Consider the following 16,508-nt stretch of genomic DNA (forward strand, 5'->3'; position numbering starts at 1 on the left):
TGATATACAGGGTTGTAGGTTCCATCCCCCGTCAGAGCACAGTAAGAATCAACCAATGATACATGAATAAGTGGAATGACAAATTGATGTTTCTCTCTCTTTCTGAAAATCAATAAATAAAAATTCAATGAAAAGAATGTCATTAGCTGGGAATCTATTAAATTGAAGTTTTTTACTCTACAAAGCTCAGAGTTGGGGTGAGGGGAAGCATTTTCACAAGAGTAGATGTTAAGCCTTTTCAAAAGATGTTTTGCAAACTAATGCTCACCCTGGATGTCTTAGTGGCATCTCTGACTTTTCCTGAATATTTGTTTTATTTCCCTTTCAGGTGTCATCTTCAGAGTTAAGGATGTCTATAAGCCATAGATGTATCATAATCTGTGTTTTCATGATGGAAACCTGGGGGGAGGGAGAAACTGACGAAGGGTTGGGGAGACCCCTCGAAAGTCTCTTCTCCTTCACAGGGTGTGATTGTAACTTGGAAGGAGTTCTGCCCGAAATATGTGATGACCGTGGAAGATGCTTGTGCCGCCCTGGGGTTGAGGGCCCTCAGTGTGATGCCTGTCGCTTGGGTTTCTACTCATTCCCTATTTGCCAAGGTAAGTGGGCAACACTGCATGGTGATCATCAGTCCCCGAAGATAAACTTCCTCCTAAGGAAATGTAGAGACTGTTTCTGGCACAGCTGTGTGGCCTGCTGTTTAATAAATAAGCCCTTGCCTTAGATATGTGCATCATATGGGACCGTCCTCCTCCTTGGGCCATGTCACCTCTCTCCTGTTTTCCAGCCCTCCCCTGCCTCTTCCCTGGTGGTCAGACACATGGGCTTCGGAGTCAGCTGCCTGTGTGCGTGCGAACCCTGGCTCTGGAGAGAAGGTGGTATCTGAGCAGTATTTCAGAACCTGATAGGTAGATAAGGGGAGGAGGCAGGGCACTCCAGGGAATGGGACAGCATACACAAACCCACAGACTCCTCCCTCCCCACTGGTGTGTACCAGTCCTGGTGAGCGTGACTGAAGGGGACAGAGGGCAGGAGTAGGAGGTGCCTGGCACAGTCCGCAGAGCAAAACAGGTGTGCTGTAAATGATGGGTGAAGGAGCAAATGTCTGAGTCAATTTGTCAAAGTCCTTCTCCCTTGTCTCCTTCGCACTGCCTGCCACTGTTCTTCCCCCAGCGGTTGATGTTGGGAAGGGAAGGAGGAAGAAGAGAAGGTTATCAGTCAGGGCTCAGGGCAGGAACTTTACACCTCTGCAGGTATTATACACACACAGACAGGGGCTTGCTATAAATAATCAGGTGCTAACCCATCTGCCCAGGAAGCCGGACAGGGCACAGCTGCAGAGACACTCAACAAGCCAGCCAAACACACAAGAAGGCAGCCTCTGCCTTACTTCCCTCCATCTCTAATCTCATTCAAGTACTTCTTAATTGCAAAACCCGTTGGATTCCAGTCATCCAGAAGAGCCTGGAAAGTACTATTTCTCGTTTCCTAGCCTCTGGACACAGGAAGAGGTTAGCACTGCTGTTGAGCATCCACAAGGTCAGCACAATCAGCCACAATAAGGAGCTGTGTGTGTGAGACGGCAGCAGGAAGAAGCTTCCCCAAAGCTGGAGGACAGGGTGGCCAAGAGCAAGGTTTGCACTGGCTGTCAACTTGGGCAACTGACTTAATCCCTCGGTTCCTCAGTTTCCAAATAATAGCACCTGCCCTGTAGTGTGTCGTGCAGGTTACACATATGCACTGACAAGTAAAGTTCTCAGAGTCGGGGAGTCCTCACTTGTATGGCAGCTATTATTCCTTAACCCTCCTTCTTCTGCCCATTTTACCCTCTGCGTCATTTTAAGAGCCCCAGTCCCAGTTATCTCTCTGCATAGATGTCTGCATGCCACACGCCAAGCCCCTCCTTTTCCTCCTGGCCCCTTGGCACACCCTGTCTATGGACCTCTATCCTCTGCCCCACTTCTCAGCCTTCGCCTCTCTGGGACAACAGAAACTCGCAGAAGTTTCTGAACAGAGATTTGGTCACCTAGCAGGGGGAGGATGAGGACAGAAAGGGGGAGTCTTGTCTTCTTGTTCCTTGGCTTCAGAATTGACTTCCAGCCAAGATGGAGGCATAGGTGGATACACTGTGCTTCCTAGCACAACCAAAAGAAGCACACCAGCAAATTTAAAAACAAAAACAACCAGAACTGCCAGAAAACGGAACTGTATGGAAGTCTGACAACCAAGGAGTTAAAGAAGAAACATTCATCCAGGCTGGTGGGAGGGGCAGAGATGGGCTGCCGGGGCAGAGAGGACTTGCAGCAAGGCAGCAGAAGGAGGACTGGAGTGGGCAGTCCCACATTCACGTGTGGCTAGACCGGGAGACACAATTGGGGAGTGAGACAGACCATGCAACCCAGGGTTCCAGCACAGGGAAATAGAGCCTCAAAACCTCTGATTGAAAAAAACCTGTGGGGATTGAGGTGGCAGGAGAAACTCCCCTCCTCACAGGAGAGTTCGTTGGAGAGACCCACCCACCCGGGAATCAGAACCAGAAGGGCCCAATTTGCTTATGGTAGTGGTGGAGGGGACTGGAAGCTGGCAGAGAGACGAGTGGGCCTCATTGTTCCCTCTCGAACCTTTCCCCCACATACAGCGCTGCAAAGCAGCAACTTGGGTTGCCTCACCCTGGTGAACAGCTAAGGCTCTGCCCCTTACTATGTAACAGGTGTGCTGAGACAAAAAAAAAAGGCCCAAATAAAAGAATAGATCAAAGTCCTGGAAAATATACAACTAAGCAACAAAGAGATAGCTAACCTATCAGGTGCACAGTTCAAAACACTGGTAATCAGGATGCTCACAGAATTGGTTGAATATGGTCACAAAATAGAAGAAAAAGTGAAGGCTATGAAAAGTGAAATAAAGGGAAGCAACAGTGAAGGGAAGGAAACTGGGACTCAAATCAACAATTTGGAGAAGAAAGGAATAAACATTCAACCAGAACAGGATGAAGAAACAAGAATTCAGAAAAATGATAGCCTTAGGAACCTCCAGGACAACTTTAAACATTCCAACATCCAAATCATAGGGATACCGGAAGAAGGGGAAGAGCAAGAAATTGAAAATTTATTTGAAAAAATAATGAAGGAGAACTTCCCTAATCTGGCAAAGGAAATAGACTTCCAGGAAGTTCAGGAAGCTCAGACAAATTCACGGGGTAGATTAACAGTTGCTTCAGGCTGGGGTGGGGGTGGGTGACAGACAAGTGGGCATGGGGATCGACTGCAGTGGACGTGGGCTTCTTTGGGGGGACAAAAGTGTTTTTAAAATTAGATTGTGCGCTGATGGTTGCACAACCCTGTGACTATATCTTTTAAAAATATGGAATCATACATTTTAAATGAATGAGTTATATAGTACAGGAATTATATCAACAAACTGGTTTAAGAAACAAACACTGCAGAAGAGGGGAAAAATTAAAGTAGGGTGCTTCCTCTGTAGACGTATCCGTCCATCTCTGTGTAAGTTTGACCCCCACCTCTCCTGGCATCTTTCACAACAGTGATAAAACAACATGCTTTAGAATTTTAGAGTTAAAAGTAATTAAAATTACTTATTTCACAGCAACTGTTCAGAGACCCAAGAGAAAAAGTGGAGGCTACATCGTTGCAGGGCAAGGAGCAGCACTGGTTTTCTTGACTCCCAGCCTGGTTTACTGCAGGGATTGTGTTCTCCTCCCTAAAGGCCCTCAGCACATCAAAAAGCCTGAGCACTTGCCTCCACGCCGAGTTTTACAAACTGCAGGTCACTTCCAGTATTGGATGGGGCAATAAATTAGTGGGTATAGACCGGCATTAAAGTGAAATAGAACAGACTAGAAACTATTAGGGTGCAACACAAGTCGTGATGGAAAGAGATGTTTTGTGGAGTTCTTATTCATGGTTTTTTATAAATAGCTATAAATACTTTTTTCTCTCTCTTTCCCTCCACCTCTGTGTGTGCATGTGTGTGTTTATTGAGTTGCAGTATAAAGTGTATTTCTCGGTGTGGGTGTGGTTAAAAAGTTTGACAGCTACTATGTTAAACAATCTAGAGGAATTGGTCTGTGGTTCTGAGAAGTTTGTCATTTTTATTTTATTCTGCTCCTTGGCCTTGTGGCTTCAGACTTTCAAATAGTTATAGCCTGAAGTTAGGGAGCATTTGGGTGCATTTAGTATCTTTCTTTGCCCTGGAAACTGTTGATCAGTAAATTCCAGCAATAACCTGATAAACCTAAATTTGCCTGAAGATAGTCCTATGACGTGTACACAGGACTAATTGCTTCTCAGACCTGTTCAAGAGGTGAAAACCCGCTGTTTTATTTTTACACATGATCACTAGGGCAGGGCGAGGAACTAGTGTGAGATGCATTCCTGGTTTTATCTTCAAGCCTAATCTTGTCTTGACTCTGCTGCCTTCAACCCAGCCAGAGGGAGGGAGGGTGTACAAGCCACTGTCCCGCTGTCTTTACACCCCTGACTCAAGGGCATGGGGACCCAGTGTGACCTTAGTGACCAGCTACCTAGAAATGGAAGTGGCAGCTGGTTACCTTTTTAAAACCTTTGAACTTGATAAGTAAATTCAGTTTGGGGTTGTTTGCAGGGAGGAAGGGCAGAACTAACAAGATAATTGGGATTTTGCAAATGTCTGTGATAATTTGCCTTTTCATTGGGGTCAGTCTTTCAAATGAGAATCCTCTCAGCTTCTTGATATGAATATCAAAGAAAACCTTTCTTACACTTAAAACAAATTCAAAGGAAATGTTTTTAAAACTACCATGTCACTCCTTTTAAAAATGTTTAAATTGCAGAATTAGCCCTAAACTATGATAGAAAATTCTAAGAGCAAAGGAAATACCTGGAGGTGTGTTTCTTAACATTGTAGACGTTCACACCCAAAGTAATGGGGAAAGGTTAGAGAATGGGGGAGAGAGATTCTGTGCTGCCAACCCTTCCCACGAGGAGAGTGGCTGCTTACCCTGCACCTCAGACCTTTTGTGCTTCAAGCAGGACAGAGGTGCCTGGGGCCAGGCTTCGGCTTAGAAAACCGGAAGGCTGAGAACTGGGTGGCTCTTGTGTGGTGTCCGGGCAGGGAGGGTTTTGCTGTGCTGAGCATGGCCTGGGGCACGGGTGTTTCCACAGCCTGCTGTGGGAGAGGCTGGGTGGGGTGTCTTGGGTGCTGTCTCCCTAGAGGCACCAGGAGACCTTGCCCAATAAAACTGACATTCCAGGTCAGGTCACGTGCCTAGGTTGCAGGCAGGTCCCCAGTGGGGCACGTGCAACCAATTGATGTTTCTCACCCTCTTTTTCTCTCTCCCCTCCCCTCTCTCTAAAAATAAATAAATAAAATCTTTTAAAAAGATAGTATATTGATAGAAAATTTGAGGTTCAGCAAGGCTCTACAGATCAGGAAAAAGCTGCCAGTTTTCAAGAGGAGGGAGCGGGCCCTGGGGGCCCAGGGAGACAGAGGGACTATGGGCAGGAGCCTGGGTAGTGGTTTCGGCAGGAAGGAATGGGCAAGGCAGCATGAGCAGGCTTAGGACTGGCCAGCTGAATAATTTAGTGGGTGCTGGGGCCCAGGGGTTGTGCCTAGTTGTCTGGCACTTGGCTCTGGATGATCAGGGCCAGCGGGTTAGTGGCCCCAGTGAGGGAGCTAGTAGAGGAAGGAGGTGGGGTCTGAACTGGTTGGTTCGCATTTGGAATGTGCACTCTCTGGGCACTCCAGGACCTGGGTAACCCAGGAAGGGGCAGCCCCTCCGGAGTCAGCAAGGCCCCTGAGATAACAAAGCATCAGAAGACAGAAAATAGAAGACTTGGTTACTCTATTACCCAGGGCTGAGAAACTGAGCTGAGGAAAGTCACAGGGGCAACAGGAAAAGAGAGGCACCTGTCACTGGGGGCAGGGGGTGTCAGGAGAGAGCACCCCAGTAGGAGACTCAGCTTCAGATGTCTTCAGGGCTGGTCCAAGAACACAATCCTTTCCCTTCTCTCTTCTTCCAGGGCCCTCCACCCCACCCCACCCCACCCCCACTCTGGGACAATGTGAGGTTGAAGCCGACAGTGTAGAAAGGATGCCCACTCCCTTACCACCACCACTGCCACCACCACCTCTTCCCACTGGGGGCTTTTGTCTGGAATCAGGTCTGAGCTGGGGGAGGGGAGATTTGACCTTGTACTGAGTTTATATTGTTCTCTTCCTGAGACTGTGCTGAAAAGCCCTAGAATTTACTGCAGGTTCCATCAGGGTGCAGGGGAACAATCACCCACACTGAATAAGGTTGAAAAGGGCCATAGGATTCAGATTATAGCAGGAGTTTGTTCAATACGCCAGTTCTAAAACACTCAGTTGCATCCCCATGTGGCCTAATTTACCACAGTTTCCTTAGAAGGACGCCATGGTGCTAATTGGTTTCTAGGAACTGTGACCATCTTGAATGCTCTGCTTATTTAAACACAGATTTCTATAACAAATCCCAAGCTTTAACCATTTTTTTTTCAGAGAAAAAAAATCCCCGTTTGTAAATGTGTGCTATAATTCTTTAAACCGCGGAGTGTTATCATTATGCAGAGCTGGAATGTGGGTATCTGGCTCATGTGTCTTGGGCAGAAGTGAGAACCAAACAGTAACAGCCCCCAGTCCCTCTGGCCTCTGTAAAGTCGAAAAGCACACCAAAAAGATGTGTGTTTCACAACTAAATGAACCCATAGGCCCGCTCTCAGATTGCTCCCTTAAAAAAAAGAAAATTGTACTAAGTTTGGTTATGTGTTTTCCAAGCCAAACCCAGGGAGAAATAGCAACATAAAATGAGAAAGGAGGGGGAGTTATCAAGGCAAGACAGTACGGTGAGGGGGGAATGGGCAAGCAGACGTGAAAGTTAGGGAGGGCAGCAGTCTGAGGCCCCTTAGTGAAGGGCAAGTAATCCGCCCAGCTCAAGAAGGTGCTAATAGGGAAGGCAGTCACTATTAGAATAAGTAAATGAGCCATGTAATGATGGCTCTGGAACTAGTTAAATTAAGTCTAAATACCTGTTTCAGAAGGCAGGAAGGTATATAGCACATTTCAGTAAGAGTACTATTTGGTAAGTATTTGGTACTATTTTTTAAAAGAGAACATTTTGGTGGTTAAAAAGTTGGTTAAGATCTACAGGTTCATGGGACAGAAAATGACCTAAACTGGTTTAAGGCAAAAATAATTTATTGGATGTAATGGAACAGTTCAGCTTGTTTGGTTTCAGGAACAGATTGATCCAGAGGCTCAAAAGAGAGTGGTCAGTCCGTTTTTCTCCACTGTTAACTCTGATATTGTATACATGTATACATTGGCTTTATTCTTAGGCCTCAGGTGGTGGTAAAAAAGTAGCCAACAGTTCTTAGGCATACATTGGTATGGACTGAATTATGCCTTCTTGAGATTCGTAAGTTAAAAGTCCAGATTCTCAATGTGAATGCATTTGGAGTAAGGAAGAAATTAAGGTTAAATGAGCAGTGACCTGACAGGATTAGTGTCCTTATGATTATCCTTCCAGGTAGCTTTGTGCTCCCTCCCTCCCCCTCCTACCTCTCTATTGCTCTCTGCTCCGCTCCCACGTGAGGACGGACGCAGAAGAAAGCCAGGAAGAGAGTTCTCACCAGGAACTGAACTGGCCAGTATCTTATCCGGGACTTCTGAACCCCTCTCCAACTGTGAGAAAATAAACGCCTGTTGTTGAAGCCACCAGTGTGCACTATTTCGTTACGGCTGCTTCAGCAGCCTGATACCGTCCTGCTGGGTGCGAGTCTAGCGGAAGGGAGTATGCGTTCCTCACGGGCGGTTCTGGCTGTGGTTGGATCACATGCTCCTGAATCAAACCGTGGGCCCTGGACTCCAGTGCTCTGACAGCCAAGCCTGAGTCTCCCCACATCCGGGAACTTGAGAGTGGAGCCAGCATTGTCTGAACAGAGTGGATGGAGCAAGGGGGAGAGCGGTTCCCCCACAGCAAAATTAGGGTGCCACAACCAAAAAGCAGCAGCAAAACTGCGTGTCAGTGAAATCCTCGGCATTCTGAAAAATTTTAGTTCTCCAAAGTGACCAGTCCTATGAGAGATGAGGAAAGCCTCTGAGATGTAAGTGTAGCATTGTTCTTCCTAAAGAGATGACCCTTGGCCTGAGAAGCTCTTTAATGGGTTGCTGTGCATGCAGGTCATGCACTGTTCCCAGTGCTAAGTGATTGGAGTCCAGATTTTTAAACAATAGGACTTTAACATCTCATTTGTATTTTTGGTTAGAGTTAGTTTAGACCTCTGCTTCCAAAGGTCTCCCAAAGCCATCTGACCTCTCTGGTCGGAAGGTGGACAAGGGAACAAGGAAGCATGAGCGGCAGGAGCTATGCTCACAGCACTGCAAGAGGGGCTAGAGGAGGGGCAGCCGGCACTCTCGGCTCCTGGGGTGAATGTGTGGGGTCAGCCCCTGCTGGGTTCCATTCAAGTGGAGGGAAAGGCTCACTGGGTAGGGCAGAGAGAGTGCAGGTACATTGTGCACCCTACTTTCACTCTCCCTTTCACTTTCCACCTGTTCCTAAGCTCCACCCAAAGTGTGGATGCAGGAGGGAGAAAGCATGGCTCAGGTTTTGGAATTCAGTGGGCATCAGTTCACCTCACATCTGGTGTTTCTGGGCATCACTAAGCACACCCAGCCTTGGGGAAGCCCCCCACCACCTTAGAGCTGTTTTCTGAGTTTTGCAAGAAACACACAGTCTGCCTTACTCCTGGCACGGTTGAAGGAATAACCACACAGTTTGTTGTTTCAAATTCGAACTGTCGGGTTCCAGAGGAATGTGGGATGCTCCAACATCTGTCTATGATGGTCTCACTTCTCTTACTCGCGCCTTTCTCTAACAGCTTTTGTGATCATTTAAAGTTGTTTCCTTGTGGGGTGGCTTTGAAGCTAGTGGCTGAAGCTCACACTCACTGAAATCTGAACTTGATCTAGCATCAAGGTCTGATCTAACATTTTAGTTTATGATCTTTTCCGTTGCAGTGGATTGCTATTGAATTTTAGAGTCAAATCAATATGACTCCAAATGCTACATCACATGATTCAGTATATTCTAGCCAAAAAAAAAAAAAAAAAAGACATGTTCTTATGGCTCTGCTCTGTATTGCTTTAAAGATTTTTTTAAATCTTCGAGGAAAGGAATTTTTTTTAGGAATTTTAAAACCTTTCTAAGTTGTTCGTGCCAGATGCAGTCCTGCATTCGTGTTTTGCTTTATCTTGATTTATTCCAGACTTCTCTTAGCACTAGGCCATATTCTGCCATTTTAATTTTGACTCACTCCCATGCTTTGTACTTTCTTATAGGTGTAAAATATGGGGCCACATAGGAGAATTGTCTACATGTACCTGTAATTTGTAATTATGTTGATGTCTGGTTCAGCTCTTTATTGTCAACCATGGAATGCAACTGCGACTCTAGGTTAACTTTGTCATTCAGGGGGTTGACTCTTCCCTTTTCTCCTTCCCATGCCACCCTGTCTTTTCCTTCTCCTCACCCCTCATTCCTGGCTTCCTCTCCTTTGTCTTTTTTTTTTCCCCTCCCTCTTCTCCCCTTCCCTTGCCTCTCCACTGGTGCAGTTGGCTAGAACAGAGGCTCGGAGGGTGGGAACAATGGGACCTCCATGACTAGAAACAGAAGGAGGGCAAAGTGCAGCTGCCCCTAAACATCAGCCACATCAGCCCCTGACCCAGGGCCCGGAACTGTCCCTGTCAGAGTTTGCTGTGGTCTTTGATTTGTGGTGATGTGTCATTTCTTAGAAAACTCCTATAAATATGTTGCCAGTCCAAGATTAACCTATTTGTGAGCATATTCTCATGAATCAGACAAAGAGTCCAGAGAAGAGGCCAAATGCACCAGCTGATGGCGGATGGAGCTGCTGGGAGGGCTCCTGGCTGGGGAAGCTCCCGGAACAACCCTCCCAGCCTTTCCGAGGAAGCACATCAGACCTGGAGAGCTGGGTGTGGGGCACATCTGAGGCCAAATTCTGTGCAGTTTTGCCTTGAACTGGCCCTTCACTTTCTAACTCAGCTTTTATGTAGGAGAACATTGAGGTGGTTGGTTGGAAGAAGCCTTAGGATTTTCTGTAGATTGAATCTGCCCTAAGTCCATTATCCAGAGGTAGATGGTGCTAAGTATCATGACACTGACTGTTGGCTTTGTGGCTTTGACTGGAGAATGTGCCTGCCTGCTTTTCCAATGGAAGGACACACTGCAAAATCATGGGCAATCAGAGCATCCCTGACACAATGAGGAGCTCTGTTTACCTTGTAATTCACTTGTTGATGGATGGAGAAGAGAATGGTGTTACTCATGGCAATACTTATTTCCTAGCAGCATTGCAAGATTCAGTGAGAGAACACCTACGAAGAACCTATATGGGCTGGACTGGTAGAAGGATTTCAACTGTTGTTTATTCTTTCATTTAACAAATATCCATTTGGCATGCACAAGGGAACAGGACTGTGCTCGATGCTGGAAGACATTGGGGAACAGCACAGACAAGCTCCCTGACACCATGGACCTTTTCATCATTATTTTCAAGTACTTTTGGGGAATATCTTAAATCAGAAACAATTGAGTAGATGAGTAGGAAAATACTCCAGAAACTTCAAAGGGCTTGCACCAAAACAAAGAGCAGAGTTAAAATATTTGTAAAGCCTTATAGTATTTCCAAGAGTGAGAAGAGCCGCCAGCATTGGGGTTTGGAAGCTCTCACTGACAGATGGGTTGAAGTGAGGAGGGCGATGACAGATTGAGCAATTCACAGTTTAGAGCAATGAACCTGCATTTAAGGCTGGGTCTTTGTTTCCAGTTGTGGAGTGTAACTGCATCTCCTGGACAACCCCTGAGGCCCTAGGGGGTTAATGTAGATGGCACCCACATTGTTCCGGCCAGAGCTGCCATAATGGTGCTCTGGATCCCTGTAGCTCTGCTCTGCCCAGTGAGTGCTTTTCTCTCTGCATTCACTTTCCTTCAGGGTAGAAACAGCAGACAGAGCTTGTATTAGTCAGGCTTCTCAAGAAAAAGCAGAACCAATAGAATGTGTGTGAGTGTGTGTATCTCTGAGTGCATAATACAGAGTTACTTTAAGGAATTGGCTCACGTGACTGTGGGAGCTGGAAGTCCAAAGCCTGCAAGCAGATCAGCCGGCTGCAGATCCAGGGGAGAGGTGATGTTGCCACTCGAGTCCCAAGGCAGTTCGGAGGAAGAGTTCCTTCCTCCTCTGGGACCTCAGTCTTTTCTTCTAACTTCTTCTTCTTCTTGCCTTCAGCTGATTGGATGAGGCCCACCCATGTGGTGGAGGGTAATGGGCTTTACTCAAGGTCAACTGATTTAAATGTTAATCACATTTTTAAACAAAACACCTTTGCAATAACATTTAGACTGATGTTGGCCAACCATTGGAGTCCCTGTAGCCCAGGCAATTAACACATAAAATTAACCATCCAAGAACATTTCCTGGGTAAATTGTCCCCTGGTAAGCACAGGCCTGGTGGAGCGTGGAGCCATGGGAGAACGCTGACCCAGCCGGCAGCAGGAGATCTGAGGCCTGTGCTGCTGTCTGCCGAGGGCCGACCGACTTTCCTCATCTCCCTTATAGTGTCTTGGTGCGGGGAGGGGCGGGGAGGTTGCGTCATACAGTGTCAATAATTCTCTAGCCCCTCTTCTGGATTTTTAGGTCCCCGAGATCAGGGATGTGTGCTTTTCATATTTACCTCTACCCCAACACCTAGCTATGGCGCTGACAAACAGTACGCATTTAATCCAAGTCTGCTGGAGAGGTGAATAGAAAATAGGGTGGCGTGGATGGGCCTGCCACTACATAACTGTGCCTCTCTGAATGAGACGCCTAGTCCACTGAAGTCCCAGGTGATTGGCAAATGAGAAAACTGGGGAGTCTGGGCCAAGCCCCATCAAAGAGAGGGAAAGTGGCCTGGTCTCATCGTCAGGGGAGCTCTGGGCTCCCAGGCTTGGTGATGTGGGGCTGGACACACCCTGAAGACACTTGCAAATAAATCACCGGAATGTACAGTTTACCTCGTGAATCTTTCTTTTCTTCCCCAAGACCTCAACAGGTGTGGAATCTTTGAAACCTTGCAAACAAGGTTGTGGTTTTTTGTGGGGTTTTTTGACTGCATGCCCTGAATATGAATTTGGAAGTCAGGTATACTAACCCACTGATCCCATTAATGCAGCCTGGGGTCATGCACGGAGCACCTCCCTGAGCACCGGGCACTGAGTCGTCACAGTAACAATGGTAACAAGAGTGAACACGTACTGAGCACTTCCTTTACACCAAGCTCCATGCTCAGTGCTTTTCATGCCTTGAAACTGGTGATTCTCTAATGACCTCATGACATGGTACTGTCATCAGCTCCAGTTTACAGAAGAGGAAACTGAGGCTTAGAGGGGCTGAGCCGCTTGCTCATGATTGCACAGCTAAGTGGCAGAGCTGGTACTTGAATCCAGATGTGTCTGCCCCAGAGACTAAAACCCATAGCTACAGACTAATTGGTGACTTTGGAACTGTCACTTAGTTTCTGAACTTCATTATATAACAGTAGAAATCAACAAGGCAATCTCTCAGTTCCTTCCTGTTCTTAAGATGGGAAACTGTCCTGCTCAGGAAATCAGTGGGTCATCTCCCCTGCTCTCCCCTCTGCAGGAAGGAGCAGGGTCCTTGCAGTGAGAATGGGAGTGAAGCTGAGTAACTGCAGCCCTGTGGGGGGTTAGCTGCATAGACTAACCCGACCCAGGAGCCCGACCCAGGGCAAAGGGAGCAGAGAGCGGAGCAGCCAGAGTCTGTTTTCTCCATCCACATATGTTTAGTTCCCCTTCGTGAGGTGGGAGAGAGGAAACTGGGATTCCTTTCCCATCCATTCCCAACCCTGCCTGTGTAACTTTTCCTGTGATTATTCAACTACACTAGACCTTAAGAAATCAGGTGTGGAGAGAGGTGGACAGGGAAAAAAGGGGGGACAGTTAGAGGCTGATCTGGATTGGAATGGTTTACACTTGATCCCTGGTGGGGTGTGGAATTAATGTGTCCCCTCCAGTGAGTCACACCCCCATCAGTTGTTCCCTTCTTCCTTCTCTGACGAGCACCAGTTACTACATGCAGGAGGAATTTACCAACCCTCATCCACAACCAGCAATTTTGCTGAATATGAAGTTGACAATAGCAAAAACAAAACTCATGCGCATCATTGAGTTCTCACTATGAGACAAACATTGTCCCAGCTCTTTTAGGTATGATCTTATTTAATGCTGTCAAGCAGGCACTAGGACTATTCCCACTTAAGGAAGAGGAAACTGAGGTGTAGGGCATTTGGCCAGATTGTTTCAGGTTCCAGGTCTACAAAGTGGTGAAGCTGGAACTTGCATTTGGGTCTTTCCAGCCCCACCCCCATTCTTATCCAGGTCCATACCTCACCACCCCATGTCTGACAGAGGTCTTTTCATCCAGCCTGCCAGTGTTCAGCCCTTGGCTCCTACCGGATGCCCTGCAACCCAGTGACTGGACAGTGCGAATGCAAGCCGGGGATCACAGGACGGCAGTGTGACAGGTGTCTCTCAGGAGCCTATGATTTTCCCCACTGCCAAGGTAGGGAAGACATCTGAATGTTGCCAGGGGTGGGCAGGGGTCCTCTCTGAAGGGTGTGCAGACAGCCTCACAGAGTAGCGTGCAAATCCCACAGACCCAGCACTGGTTGCATCTATGTTTGACACTAATCTGCTTGGTTATCAAAAATGCAAATACATTTTCAGATATGCATTCTCTAGGTAATCAAAAAATGATTGATTCCTAAAATTTAAAACATTCCCATGTGTTATAAATATGTGTTTCTTGATTCACGTGTTAACTGTGTGGTGAAGATGGCCCCTTTTAGCGAAGCCCAGCATTCCTTTCCCCCTTTGCCAAGGCATCCCAGCTTCTCCTTGGGTCCGAGCTGTGGCACTGATGTTGGCTGCTTTGTATCACCCCAGGGGTGCTCCAACAGGTCCTCTTGTGGGCAGGCTGAGCAGGACCTTTGCTGGGTTTCTGGCCCTCTCTCTTTGCCCACCACTGGCCTCCTGGGGAACTCTGTCATCACACGTCAGCACGGGTGTGAGGAGCAGGGGCTGGGGTGAACCAGAGTCTATTTGGTTTGGAAAGAGTGAGCCAAGGAGGAAACATTGCTGTGAGTTGTCGATATTCATCCCTCGATTGATGAGAGATTGAGAGTCTGCGTGCTCTGGGGTCCAGGTCACAGACATAAGGGGCTCCATCTTACGGAGCATACGATGCTCCACGGACATGAGATGCAATCTCACTGTGCTCCAGGTGTTTGCAGCCTCCAGGTGTAAGTAGCTTCTGACTGTGGCTTTCAGAGGGCAGTGGAAAAGTGTTTGTGAAAGGCTGAATTAGACTTCCCATCAAGAGGACGTGGTTTTCTCAGACCCCTTCTGGCTCCTGATAGTGCTTGGAGCTCTGCATTCAAAGACATCTGAAGACAGGGCCATGGCTCAAACTGGGCTCTTTAGAACCTTACTCACCAAAATCCTCAAGAGACGGGGTTTTTTTTTCTGGTGGAAATTGTAGCCAGCAGTCATAGGGCACTGCTTGCCTTTGAGAAGGCCTGGAGGTCCCCAGCGGGCAAGGCTGTCTGGGGCCCGGAGTGGAAGGGGGTGGTCTGGGAAGTGTGTGTCAGCGGGCACTGGGGCTGGGCAGCTGGGATGATTTCTTCAGGGCTAGGCAGCAACATTGGTCAGATGGGGAGGAACCGAAGCTAGAAAACTGCAAGGAGTGGGAAGGTTGTATTGACTATTACAGAAGAAGGTGAGGAGAAAAGAAAAGGAGGGAGGAAAAAAGGGAGAGAGAGAAAAATTGATTTTTTGGTTCACAGGCTGGCCCCCAATCCACTGAGCCACAGCAGCCAGGCCTTCTGATGCTGTATAATAGACTGAGAGACTGCAAGCTCCCAACTGATTGAAGAGAGATTATATTGGACTTGTAATATTATACTGACTAAAGCAGCAAAACAAACTATTTTTAGAAATAATTGTAGAACAGGTGAGGAACAAGGGAATTGTGTGATACTTAGAGATTTAGGTTTTGGTTAACTAAAAAATGTGCTTAACAGATTCTGGAACTTTTTAACTGGACACTTAAAAAGTCTCAGTACAATATTGCCCTCTTCTGGACAATCTTAAAGATGCTCAAAATTTTATTATTTTTTCTCCCCCAGTCTCCTCCTATGTCACCAGTTAGAAATGAACGTTTATAAATTTTGGATATTAACCCTTATCCGGTGTATTACTGGTGAATATCTTCTCCCATTAAGTAGGTTGTCTTTTCATTTTGTTGGCCGTTTCCTTTGCTGTGCAAAAACTTTTTAGTTTGATGTAGTCCCATTTATTTATTTTTTCTTCCGTTTCTGTTGTCCAAGGAGATAGAAGAATATATTGCTACAAGAAGTATCAAAGACTGTAGTGCTCATGTTTTCTTTCAGGAGTTTTATGGTGTCAAGCCTTACATTTAACTCTTAGTTCATTTTGAGTTTATTTTTGTATATGGTATAAGAAGGTAGGCTAGTTTTATTTTTTGCATTTATTGGTCCAATTTTCCCAACACTATTTATTGAAGAGACTATGTTTACCCCATTGTATGTTCTTGCTTCATTTGTTGAGTATTAATTGATAATATAGTCATAGTTTTATTTCTGGGCTCTATTCTGTTTCATTGATCTACATGCCTGTTCATATGCCAGTACCATGTTGTTCTGATAAGTATAGACTTGTAGTATAGTTTGATATCATATAGGATGATACCTTCAGCCTTGTTCTACTTTATCAAGATTGGTGCAGCTATTCAGGGTCCTTTGAACCCTAGGTTCATTGCAGCATTATTTACAATAGCCAAGATATGGACAGAATGCAAGTACCCATCAGTAGAAAATGCATAAAGAAGTTGTGGTGCATATGTACAATGGAATATTACTTGGCCATAAAAAATAAGAAAATCTTGTCACATGCAAAACCCTGGATGGACCTAGAGGGTATTATGGTAAGTAAAACAAGTCAGTCAGAGAAAGACAAATACCTTATGATTTCACTTACATGTGGAATCTAAAGAACAATATAAATGAACAAACAAAATAGAAACAGAGTCATAGATACAGAGAACAGATGGATGGTAGCCAAGGGTGGAAGGTACTGGGTGCAAAAGGTAAAGGGTACTGAGAAGCACAAAGCTGTAGTTATAAAACAGTCATACGATGTAAAGTGCAGCACAGAGAATATAGTCAATGATATTGTGATAACTGTGTGTGGTGCTGGGTGGGTACTGGGAATGTTGGGGGTGCATTTTGTAAAGTAAATGCGTGTCTAATCACTATGCTGTACACCTGAAATCAATACAAAATAATATTGAAAGTAAACTGTAATAAAAAGTAAAATTAAAAAATGAACTTTT

The 16,508-nt window shown here is 46.2% G+C and overlaps 1 protein-coding gene across 1 annotated transcript in view; it reads left to right on the forward strand.

Annotated features, from left to right (window-relative positions):
• Window positions 1-16,508, forward strand: part of LAMA3 (laminin subunit alpha 3) — a 248,937-nt gene that overhangs the window by 97,100 nt on the left and 135,329 nt on the right. Inside the window, exons 12-13 of the mRNA XM_045849829.1 lie at window positions 465-599; window positions 13,521-13,658. Coding sequence (XP_045705785.1) covers window positions 465-599; window positions 13,521-13,658 — 273 coding nt within the window. The remainder of the gene's footprint in view (window positions 1-464; window positions 600-13,520; window positions 13,659-16,508) is intronic.

This window comes from Phyllostomus hastatus, unplaced genomic scaffold (genome assembly GCF_019186645.2).
Source record: "Phyllostomus hastatus isolate PE091 unplaced genomic scaffold, TTU_PhHast_1.1 phas_contig_80, whole genome shotgun sequence".
Taxonomy (NCBI): domain Eukaryota; kingdom Metazoa; phylum Chordata; class Mammalia; order Chiroptera; family Phyllostomidae; genus Phyllostomus; species Phyllostomus hastatus.